The sequence below is a fragment of the Melospiza georgiana genome, chromosome 1 (assembly GCF_028018845.1).
Source record: "Melospiza georgiana isolate bMelGeo1 chromosome 1, bMelGeo1.pri, whole genome shotgun sequence".
Lineage (NCBI taxonomy): Eukaryota > Metazoa > Chordata > Aves > Passeriformes > Passerellidae > Melospiza > Melospiza georgiana.
In genome coordinates, this window is record NC_080430.1 from 154,223,016 (window position 1) to 154,234,860 (window position 11,845).

General features: G+C 60.3%; 1 protein-coding gene across 1 annotated transcript; it reads left to right on the top strand.

Annotated features, from left to right (window-relative positions):
- Positions 1 to 1,539: 1,539 nt before the first annotated feature.
- LOC131086039 (cytochrome c1, heme protein, mitochondrial) lies at positions 1,540 to 10,563 on the top strand. Its single transcript, XM_058028742.1, has 8 exons — positions 1,540 to 1,553; positions 3,409 to 3,612; positions 4,857 to 4,875; positions 5,231 to 5,338; positions 6,726 to 6,883; positions 9,168 to 9,328; positions 9,743 to 9,843; positions 10,291 to 10,563. Exons 4-8 carry the CDS (start codon positions 5,264 to 5,266, stop codon positions 10,393 to 10,395), a joined length of 600 nt encoding a protein of 199 aa, XP_057884725.1. The 5' UTR covers positions 1,540 to 1,553; positions 3,409 to 3,612; positions 4,857 to 4,875; positions 5,231 to 5,263; the 3' UTR covers positions 10,396 to 10,563.
- The last annotated feature ends 1,282 nt before the right edge of the window (positions 10,564 to 11,845 follow it).

Sequence of the window (11,845 nt, forward strand, 5' to 3'; positions counted from 1 at the left end):
ACACGGTTGCAGGATGGACACACGGACACAGAGACGGACACATGGACACAGAGACAGGGGATGGACACACGGACAGGGGATGGACACACAGACAGGGAGTGGACACGGGGATGGACACACGGACACACAAATGGACACACGGACAGGGGATGGACACACAGACAGATCTCCAGCAGGCACAAGCCCACAGACAGTCCCACAGAGGGACCCCAGTGACAGTGACAGCCCTGGGTGGACACACGGACAGAGCCACAGACAGACACACGGACAGAGCCCAGGATGGACACACGGACAGACAGAGAGAGCTCAGGCCTCCCAGACACACGGACAGAGCCCCGGACAGACACACGGACAGACAGAGAGAGCTCAGGCCTCCCAGACACACGGACAGAGCCCCGGACAGACACACGGACAGACAGAGAGAGCTCAGACCTCCCAGACACACGGACAGAGCCCTGGATGGACACACGGACAGACAGAGAGAGCTCAGACCTCCCAGACACACGGACAGAGCCCCGGACAGACACACGGACAGAGCCCTGGATGGACACACGGACAGACGCACAGACTCACGGACAGAGCCCTGGATGGACACACGGACAGAGTTCTGGACAGAGCCCAGGCCCCCCTGGACGCACGGACAGACCACTGGAAGGACCCACGGACACGCAGACAGACCCCCAGACCCATGGACAGACACCTGGATGGACACACGGACACACACACACACGGACAGACACACGGACAGAGCCCCAGATGGACGCACAGACAGAGCCCCAGACAGACAGACAGATGCCCAGACGGGCCTTCAGGCCACACCCCCCAGGTGTGACCCCGCTGAGACCCCGCCCACCGGGACGACCCCCACAGTGGGGGCCCAAAGGGGCGTGGCCCTTTCAGGGCGTGGTTTGTTTGGGGGTGTGGCCTTTCTGGGGGCGTGGCTTTTGGTCATGGGCGTGTCTTGTACGGAGACCTGGTTTGTTAATGGGCGTGTCTTGTGTCAATGAGCGTGGCTGATGTGCGGGGGTGTGACTCCTTGAGGGGCGTGGCTTTGTTAATGGGCGTGTCTCACATAGTTTGTTAATGGGCGTGTCTTGTGTCAATGAGCGTGGCTTATGTGCAGGGGTGTGACTCGTTGAGGGGCGTGGCTTTTGTTAATCGGCGTGCCTCTGCGCCGAGGCGCGGTTTCCTAAGGGGCGTGGCTTTTGCAGGGGCGTGGTTTTGTCTCCAGGCGTGGCGTTCGTTCGGGGGGGCGTGGTTTACCGTGTGGGCGTGGTCTCTCCCTTTGCTCCTCCCTCCGCCAGGGGGCGCCGCAATAAAAAAAAGAAAAACGTTGCCGCGTCACGTGCCTCTCGGTGACGTCACTCCCGCCCCTCCCTCCCCCTGACGTCAGTTCCGGGGCGTCGCGGCGCGTCCCCTCGACCTCGGCGATGGCGGCGCTGCGGGGCCTGCGGGGCCTCCCGGGGCTGCGGCTGCTCCCGGGCCCGGCGCGGCCCGGCCCGGCTCCCCCGCGCGCGCTGCTGCGCCCGCACCGCGGCCCCGGCCCCGCCACGGTGAGTGCGGCCCCGCAAGGTCACGGCGCGGCCCGGCCCGGCCGCTCGCGGGCGCGCCGAGGGCACCGGGCAGTGCGTGAGGGACGGGGGCGGTGTGCCCGGGGCTGGCGGTGCCTGCCCGCCCCGCTGTGCCCGGCGCTTCCCAGCCCTGCGCGCTGTCCCCGGTTCCTGCCCCAAGCCCACGTGGTGTCCCCGGTTCCGCGCCCGGCCCTTCCCGGTGTCCCCGGTTCCGCTCCCGGCCCTTCCCGGTGTCCCCGGTTCCATTCCCGGCCCCTCCCTTTTCCCGGTGCCCCTGGTTCTGTTTGGGGACTCCCGGTGTGCCCGGTGCTTGCCGGCCCTGCGCGGTGCTCCCAGTTCCACTTGGCGGTTCCCGGTGCTCCCGGTTCCATTCCCGGCCCCTCTCAGTTCCCGGTGCCCTCGGTTCCTGCCCGAGCCCCTCCCGGTGCCCCCGGTTCCCGGTGTCCACGGTTCCCACTCCCAGCCCCTCCCGGTTCATTTGCCCGTCCCGCTCGGCGTTCTCCGTTACCCCTCCCGGTTCCCGGTGCCCGCAGTTCCGCTCCCGGCCCTGCCTGCGGACCCCCGGTGCCTGCCCCGGTGTGCCCCGTGCTCGCTCCCGAGCCCCGCCCGGTGTCCCCGGTTCCCGGTGCCCTCTCGGTTGTCCCGCTCGCCGCGTGCCCGCGGTGCCCTCTGCCCGCCCTTCGCGCCGCTGCCGCCGGCAATTCCGGTATCCCCGGTATTCCATTCCCGGCAATTCCGGTATCCCCGGTATTCCATTCCCGGCAATTCCGGTATCCCCGGTATTCCTGTTCCCGGCAATTCCGGTATCCCCGGTATTCCATTCCCGCCATCCCCGGTGTTCCCGTTCCCGGTATCCCCTCTGCTCCCGGTCCCGGTAACTCCGGTGTCTCTGCTATTCCATCCCCGGTGTTCCCGTTCCCGGTAATTCCGGTGTTCCCGGTAACTCCGGTGTCTCCGCCGTTCCATCCCCGGTGTTCCCGCTGTCCCCGGGACCCCCCCATTGCTTTTGTCCCCTCCTCGAGCCTTGGGGTCCCCGGTGCCCCTGGGTGCCCCCGTGTCCCCTCCCAGGTGTCCCTGTGTCCCCTCCCAGGTGTCCCTGTCACCCCCCAGGTGTCCCTGTCACCCCTGTCCCCCCACCCAAGGTGTCCCTGTCACCTCCGACCCTGCCATCCCCACCCTGGTGTCCTTGTGTCCTTCTGAGGTGTCCCTAACCTGTCCCTGTGTCCCCAATGTCCCTAACCTGTCCCTTTGTTCCCCCCAGGTGTCCCTAACCTGTCCCTTTGTCACTCTCCAGGTGTCCCTTCGTCGTTCCTGGGCTGTCCCCTCTCCCGGTGGTCCCTCATGGGGGGGTCCCTGTCCCTGTGTCCCCCCAGGTGTCCCTAACCTGTCCCTCTGTCCCCCCAGGTGTCGCTGTCGTCGCTCCCGGGCCGTCCCCGCTCCCGGTGGTCCCCAATGGGGGGGTCCCTGTCCCTGTGTCCCCAATGTCCCCCCTGATGTCCCTGTGTCCCCCCAGGTGTCGCTGTCGTCGTTCCTGGGCTGTCCCCTCTCCCGGTGGTCCCTCATGGGGGGGTCCCTGTCCCTGTGTCCCCTCAATGTCCCTGTGTCCCCCCAGGTGTCCCTACCCTGTCCCTGTGTCCCTAACCTGTCCCTAACCTGTCCCTAACGTGTCCCTGTGTCCCCCCCAGGTGTCGCTGTCGTCGCTCCCGGGCCGTCCCCGCTCCCAGTGGTCCCTAATGGGGGGGTCCCTGTCCCTGTGTCCCCCCAATGTCCCTAACCTGTCCCTGTGTCCCCCCAGGTGTCCCTAACCTGTCCCTAACGTGTCCCTGTGTCCCCCCAGGTGTCGCTGTCGTCGCTCCCGGGCCGTCCCCGCTCCCGGTGGTCCCTGGCCGTGCTGGGGGCGCTGGCGGGGGGGGGGGTCCCTGGCCGTGGCCCTGTCCCTGTCGCTGGGGGGGGGCCCCGTGAGCGCGGGGGAGCTGGAGCTGCACCCCCCGAACCTGCCCTGGAGCCACGGCGGCTTCCTGTCGGCGCTGGACCACGCCAGGTGTGGGAAATGGGGAATTTGGGGGGGTCTGGGGGGGTTTGGGGGGTCCCTGTCGGCGCTGGACCACCACGCCAGGTGTGGGAATTGGGGAATTTGGGGGGGTCTGGGGGGGTTTGGGGGTCCCTGGACCACGCCAGGTGTGGGAAACGGGGAATTTGGGGGGTCCTGGGGGGGTTTGGGGGTCCCTGTCGGCGCTGGACCACGCCAGGTGTGGGAAATGGGGGATTTGGGGGGTCCTGGAGGGGTTTGGGGGTCCCTGGACCACGCCAGGTGTGGGGAATGGGGAAATTGGGGGAAATTTGGGGGTCCTGGGGGGGTCTGGGGGGTCCCTGTCGGCGCTGGACCACGCCAGGTGTGGGGAATGGGGAATTTGGGGGAAATTTGTGGGGGTTTGGGGGGTCCCCTGGACCACGCCAGGTAAAGGAGACTGGGGGGATTTGGGGGGATTTTGGGGTCCCTGTGGGGATTTGGGGTCCCTGGGGCACAGCAGGTAATGGGTCTGGGGGGATTTGGGGTCTCTGGGGGGGTCCCCACAGTGTGCGCGGGGGGTTCCAGGTGGTTTTGGGGTGATTTTGGGGTTTTTGGGGGTCTGTGACCACTCTGTGTGCGCAGGGAGTTCCAGGTGTGTTTGGGGTCATTTTGGGGTGATTTTGGGGTTTTTGGGGTCTCTAACCCCGCTGTGTCCCCGCAGTGTGCATGGGGAGGGGGCATTCTTGGTGGTTTTGGGGTGATTTTGGGGTTTTTTGGGGGTCTGTGACCCCGCTGTGCCCCCACAGTGTGCGCAGGGAGTTCCAGGTGTGTTTGGGGTCATTTTGGGGTGATTTTGGGGTTTCTGTCCCCGCTGTGTGCACCGGGGCTTCCAGGTGATTTTGAGGTAATTTTGGGATTTTTAGGATAATTTTGGCGTTTTTTTAGGATAATTTTGGGGTTTCTGTCCCCCAGTATCCACCAGGGGTTCCAGGTGTACCGCCAGGTGTGTTTGGGGTGATTTTGGGGTTTTTAGGGTAATTTTGGTGTCTGTTTGTCCCTCAGTGTCCGCAGGGGGTTCCAGGTGTGTTTGGGATTGTTTTGGGGTAATTTTGGGGGTTTTTTAGGATAATTTTGGGGTTTTTTTAGGATAGTTTTGGGGTTCCTGTCCCCCAGTATCCGCCGGGGGTTCCAGGTGTACCGCCAGGTGTGTTTGGGATTGTTTTGGGGTGATTTTGGGGTTTTTAGGATAATTTTGGTGTCTGTCTGTCCCCCAGTGTCCGCAGGGTGTTCCAGGTGTACCGCCAGGTGTGTTTGGGGTGATTTTGGGGTAATTTTGGGGTGATTTTGGTGTCTGTCTGTCCCGCAGTGTGCGCAGGGGGTTCCAGGTGTACCGCCAGGTGTGTTTGGGGTGATTTTGGGGTTTTTAGGGTAATTTTGGTGTCTGTCTGTCCCGCAGTGTGCGCAGGGGGTTCCAGGTGTACCGCCAGGTGTGTTTGGGATTGTTTTGGGATAATTTTGGGATAATTTTGGTGTCTGTCTGTCCCGCAGTGTGCGCAGGGGGTTCCAGGTGTACCGCCAGGTGTGTTTGGGGTGATTTTGGGGTGATTTTGGTGTCTGTCTGTCCCGCAGTGTGCGCAGGGGGTTCCAGGTGTACCGCCAGGTGTGCTCTGCCTGTCACTCCATGGAGTATTTGGCTTTCCGGAACCTCATCGGCGTCACCCACACCGAGGCCGAGGCCAAGGCGCTGGCGGAGGAGGTGACACCGCGGCCCCTGTGTCACCCCGTGTCACCCTGTGTCACCCCGTGTCACCCTGTGCCACCCCCTGTCACCCCCAGTGTCACTGCTGCCACCCCCTGTGCCACCCCGTGTCACCCCGTGTCACCCTGTGTCACCCCCTGTGCCACCCCGTGTCACCCTGTGTCGCTGCTGCCACCCCCTGTGCCACCCCCTGTCACCCTGTGCTACCCCCTGTGCCACCCCCTGTCACCCTGTGCCACCCCATGTCACCCTGTGCCACCCCGTGTCACCCCCAGTGTCACTGCTGCCACCCCCTGTGCCACCCTCTGCCACCCCCAGTGTCACTGCTGCCACCTGCACCGTCCCAGTGTCCCTGTCCTGCTGTCCCCCGTGTCCCTGTGGTGCCACCCCTGCTGTCCCCACTGTCCGTGTCCTGCTGTCCTGCCGGCTCCATCCCAGTGTCCCAGTGTCCCTGTCCTGCCATCCCCAGTGTCCCCAGTGACCTTGCTGTCCCTGACGTGTCATTGTCACTGTCCTGCTGTCCTTGGTGTCCCGCTGGCTCCATCCCAGTGTCCCACTGTCCCTGTCCTGCCATTCCCCGTGTCCCTGTGCTGCCACCCCTGCTGTCCCCAGTGTCCCCCTGCCTTGTCCCCAATGTCCCAGTGTCACTGCTGCCACCCCTGCTGTCCCCACTGTCCGTGTCCTGCTGTCCCACTGGCTCCATCCCAGTGTCCCACTGTCCCTGTCCTGCCATCCCCAGTGTCCTGCTGCTCCTGTCCCCTGCTGTCCCTGTGTGTCACCTGTCCGTGTCTCACCTGTCCATGTCTCACCTGTCCATATCTCACCTGTCCGTGTCTCACCTGTCCGTGTCTCACCTGTGCAGGTGGAGGTGCAGGATGGCCCCGATGAGAACGGGGAGATGTTCATGGGGACCCTGCTGTCCCTGTCCCTGCTGTCCCTGTGTGTCACCTGTCTGTATCTCACCTGTCCATGTCTCACCTGTGCCTCACCTGTGCAGGTGGAGGTGCAGGACGGCCCCGATGAGAACGGGGAGATGTTCATGGGGACCCTGCTGTCCCTGCTGTCCCTGTGTCTCACCTGTCCCTGTGTGTCACCTGTGTCTCACCTGTCCGTGTCTCACCTGTCCCTGCAGGTGGAGGTGCAGGACGGCCCCGATGAGAACGGGGAGATGTTCATGGGGACCCTGCTGTCCCTGTCCCTGTGTGTCACCTGCCCCTGTGTGTCACCTGTCCATATCTCACCTGTCCGTGTCTCACCTGTCCCTGCAGGTGGAGGTGCAGGACGGCCCCGATGAGAACGGGGAGATGTTCATGGGGACCCTGCTGTCCCTGTGTGTCACCTGTCCATATCTCACCTGTGTCTCACCTGTGTCTCACCTGTGCAGGTGGAGGTGCAGGACGGCCCCGATGAGAACGGGGAGATGTTCATGCGTCCCGGGAAGATCTCGGATCATTTCCCCAAGCCCTACCCCAACCCCGAGGCTGCGCGGGCGGCCAACAACGGCGCCCTGCCCCCGGACCTGAGTTATATTGTCAATGCCAGGTGAGGAGGGGTCCCGGGGGGCTCTGGGGGGTCCTGGGGGGTCCTGGGGGGCTCTGGGGTCACCCCACAATGCATTGACCCCACTGATGCCATTGATCCCGTTCTCAGTGACCCCATTGATCCTGTCATTGATCTGTTATTGATCCTGTCATTGATCTGTCATTGATCCTGTCATTGATCTGTCATTGATCTGTCGTTGATCTGTCATTGATCCTGTCATTGATCCTGTCATTGATCCTGTCATTGATCCTGTCATTGATCTGTCATTGATCCTGTCATTGATCTGCCATTGATCCTGTCATTGATCTTTCATTGATCCTGTCGTTGATCCTGTCATTGATCTGTCACTGATCTGTCATTGATCCTGTCATTGATCCTGTCATTGATCCTCTCATTGATCCTCTCATTGATCCGTCATTGATCCTGTCATTGATCTGTCATTGATCTGTCATTGATCTGTCATTGATCCTGTCATTGATCTGTCATTGATCCTGTCATTGATCTGTCATTGATCCTGTCATTGATCCTGTCATTGATCTGTCATTGATCCTGTCATTGATCCTGTCATTGATCCTGTCATTGATCCGTCATTGATCCTGTCATTGATCCTGTCATTGATCCTGTCATTGATCTGTCATTGATCCTGTCATTGATCTGTCATTGATCCGTCATTGATCTGCCATTGATCTGTCATTGATCCTGTCATTGATCTGTCATTGATCCTGTCATTGATCTGTTATTGATCCGTCATTGATCTGCCATTGATCTGTCATTGATCCTGTCATTGATCTGTCATTGATCCTGTCATTGATCCTGTCATTGATCCTGTCATTGATCCTGTCATTGATCCTGTCATTGATCTGTCATTGATCCGTCATTGATCCGTCATTGATCCTGTCATTGATCCTGTCATTGATCCTGTCATTGATCCTGTCATTGATCTGTCATTGATCCGTCATTGATCTGTCATTGATCTGTTATTGATCTGTCATTGATCCCATTAATTCTTCAGGCAAGGGCGTGAGGACTGCACGTTCACCCTGCTGACTGTGGGGCACTGTGACGCGGTTATTGATCCGTTATTGATCCCTTATTGATCTGTTATTAACCCTTCAGGCACAGGGGTGAGATTTACGTGTTCGCCCTGCTCACCGGGTGCTGTGACTCCATTATTGATCAGTTATTGATCCGTTATTGATCTGTTATCGATTGCATTAACCCTTTAGGCACAGGGGTGAGGATTACGTGTCCACCCTGCTCACGGGATACTGTGACACCGTTATTGATCAGTTATTGATCCATTATTGATCAGTTATTGATCTGTTATTGATCTGTTATTAACCCTTTAGGCACGGGGGCGAGGATTACATGTTCGCCCTGCTCACGGGGCGCTGTGACGCCGTTATTGATCCGTTATTGATCCGTTATTGATCCCTTATTGATCTCTCCAGGCACGGGGGCGAGGATTACGTGTTCGCCCTGCTCACGGGGTACTGTGACGCCATTATTGATCTGTTATTGATGCATTATTGATCTGTTATTAACCCTTTAGGCACAGGGGCGAGGGTTACGTGTTTGCCCTGCTCACGGGGCACTGTGACACCGTTATTGATCAGTTATTGATGCATTATTGATCTGTTATTAACCCTTCAGGCACGGGGGCGAGGATTACGTGTCCGCCCTGCTCACGGGGCGCTGTGACGCCGTTATTGATCCGTTATTGATCCGTTATTTATCCGTTATTGATCTGTTATTAACCCTTCAGGCACGGGGGCGAGGATTACGTGTTCGCCCTGCTCACAGGGCGCTGTGACGCCGTTATTGATCAGTTATTGATCCATTATTGATCCATTATTGATCTCTCCAGGCATGGGGGCGAGGATTACGTGTTCGCCCTGCTCACGGGGTACTGTGACGCCGTTATTGATCAGTTATTGGTGCATTATTGATCTGTTATTGATCTCTCCAGGCACGGGGGCGAGGATTACGTGTTCGCCCTGCTCACGGGGCACTGTGACACCGTTATTGATCAGTTATTGATGCATTATTGATCCCTTATTGATCTCTCCAGGCACGGGGGCGAGGATTACGTGTTCGCCCTGCTCACGGGGCGCTGTGACGCCGTTATTGATCAGTTATTGATCCGTTATTGATCCATTATTGATCTGTTATTTACCCTTTAGGCACGGAGGCGAGGGTTACGTGTTCGCCCTGCTCACGGGGCGCTGTGACGCCGTTATTGATCCGTTATTGATCCGTTATTGATCTGTTATTAACCCTTCAGGCACGGGGGCGAGGATTACGTGTTCGCCCTGCTCACGGGGTACTGTGACGCCCCCGGGGGGGTCTCTCTGAGGGAGGGGCTCCATTACAACCCCTACTTCCCCGGCCAGGCCATCGGCATGGCCCCCCCCATCTACGACGAGGTGCTCGAGTACGAGGACGGTACGGGGGGCTTGAAGGGGTCCTGGGGGGGCTTAAACGGGTCCTGGGAGGGGGGATTAAAGGGGCCTTGGGGGGGTCCTGCTGGGGCTGGGGGGGGGATTAAAGGGGCCTTGGGGGGCTCCTGCTGGGGCTGGGGGGGGGTCTGAGGGGAGGCTGGGGGTCCTGGGAGGGATCTGCTCTGCAGGGGATTTGGGGGGGTCCTGCTGGGGGTGGGAAGGGATTGGGGGGGTCTGGGGGTGGTCTGGGGGGGTTTGAGGAGGTCCTGGGGGGCTCTGACTACACCAGGTATTGGGGTGGGTCTGGGGGTCCCAGTGGGATCTGTGGGGTTCAGAGGGTCTCTGTGGGGTCTCTGTGGGGTCTCTGTGGGGTCTCGGGGGTCCCATCGGGGGTCTCACTGCCCTGTCCCCCCCCCAGGCACCCCGGCCACCATGTCCCAGATTGCCAAGGACGTTTGCACCTTCCTGCGCTGGGCGGCCGAGCCCGAGCACGACCACCGCAAGAAGATGGGGCTCAAGGTGGGGCTGGGGGCTTCACTGGGGGGCTGGGGGCTTTGGGGGGCTTCTGGGGGGCTTAGGGTGGGGCTGGGGGCTCAATATGGGGCTCAAGGTGGGGCTGGGGGCTCAATGGGGGGCTGGGGACTTTGGGGGGCTCGGGGGGGCCTCAGGGTGGGGCTGGGCACTCAGGGGGTCTCAGGGTGGGGCTGGGGGTCTCAAGGTGAGGTTTGGGGGTTTTGATGGGGTCTCAAGGTGGGACTGGGGGATTTGGGGGGTCTCTAAGTGGGACTGGGGGATTTGATGGGGTCCCAAGGTGGGTTTGGGGATTTTGGAGGGTCTCAGGTTGGGATTGGGGGTTTCGGGGGGGGGTCCCAAGGTGGGATTGGGGGTTTCGGGGGGGGGTCCCAAGGTGGGTCAGGGGGTCTCGGGGGGTCCCGGTGTTGCTGAGCCCCCCTCTCCCCCCCATAGCTGCTGCTGATCTCGGGGCTGCTGACGCCGCTGCTGTACTACATGAAGCGCCACAAGTGGGCCGTGCTCAAGAGCCGCAAGCTGCTCTACCGGCCCCCCAAGTAGGGCCCGGCCCCCGACCCCGCCCCGGGGGGGTCCCCGAGCCCCCGCCCCCCCCGCGGCACCGGGGGAGCCCCCCCAGGAGGGGCTTTGGGGGTCCCCACGTCCCCCCCCAACCCCCCAAACCTCGTGTTCGACCCCGGCCTCGGCCCCCGCGGGGCTGCGGGGGGAATAAAGGCTGGGATTACACAGAAGGAAATGTGTCTGTCTGTCTGTCTGTCTGTCTGTCTGTCTGTCTGTCCTGGGCTGCGGGGGGGAGTAAAGGCTGGGATTACACAGAACGGAAATGTGTCTGTCTGTCTGTCTGTCTGTCTGTGTGTCTGTCTGTCTGTGTGTCTGTCTGGGGCTGTCTGGGCTGGGCTGCGGGGGGAATAAAGGCTGGGATTACACAGAAGGAAATGTGTCTGTCTGTCTGTGTGTCTGTGCGTGTGTGTGTGTGTGTGTCTGGGCTGCGGGGGGAATAAAGGCTGGGATTACACAGAGAAACGTTGTCTGTGTGTCTGTCTGTGTGTCTGTCTGTGTGTGTGTCTGTGTGTCTGTGTGTCCTGGGCTGCGGGGGGAGTAAAGGCTGGGATTACACAGAACGGAAATGTGTCTGTCTGTCTGTCTGTTTGTGTGTGTCTGTCCTGGGCTGCGGGGGGAATAAAGGCTGGGATTACACAGAGAAACATTGTCAGTCTGTCTGTCTGTGTGTGTGTCTGTGTGTCTGTGTGTCTGTCTGGGCTGCGGGGGGAGTAAAGGCTGGGATTACACAGAGAAACGTTGTCTGTCTGTCTGTCTGTCTGTCTGTGTGTCTGTCTGTCTGGGGCTGTCTGGGCTGGGCTGCGGGGGGAATAAAGGCTGGGATTACACAGAGAAACGTTGTCTGTCTGTCTGTCTGTGTGTCTATCTGTCTGTGTGTCTGTGTGTCCTGGGCTGCGGGGGGAATAAAGGCTGGGATTACACAGAGAAACATTGTCAGTCTGTCTGTCTGTGTGTGTGTGTGTCTGTCCTGGGCTGCGGAGGGAATAAAGGCTGGGATTACACAGAGAAACATTGTCAGTCTGTCTGTCTGTCTGTCTGTCTGTCTGTGTGTCTGTCTGGGCTGCGGGGGGAATAAAGGCTGGGATTACACAGAATGGAAATGTGTCTGTCTGTCTGTCTGTCTGTCTGTCTGTGTGTCTGTCTGGGCTGCGGGGGGAATAAAGGCTGGGATTACACAGAATGGAAATGTGTCTGTCTGTCTGTCTGTGTGTCTGTGTGTGTGTCTGTGTGTCTGTCTGGGCTGCGGGGGGAATAAAGGCTGGGATTACACAGAGAAACGTTGTCAGTCTGTCTGTCTGTGTGTGTGTGTGTCTGTGTGTCTGTCTGGGGCTGTCTGGGCTGGGCTGCGGGGGGAATAAAGGCTGGGATTACACAGAACGGAAATGTGTCTGTCTGTGTGTCTGTCTGTCTGTCTGTCTGTGTGTCTGTGTGT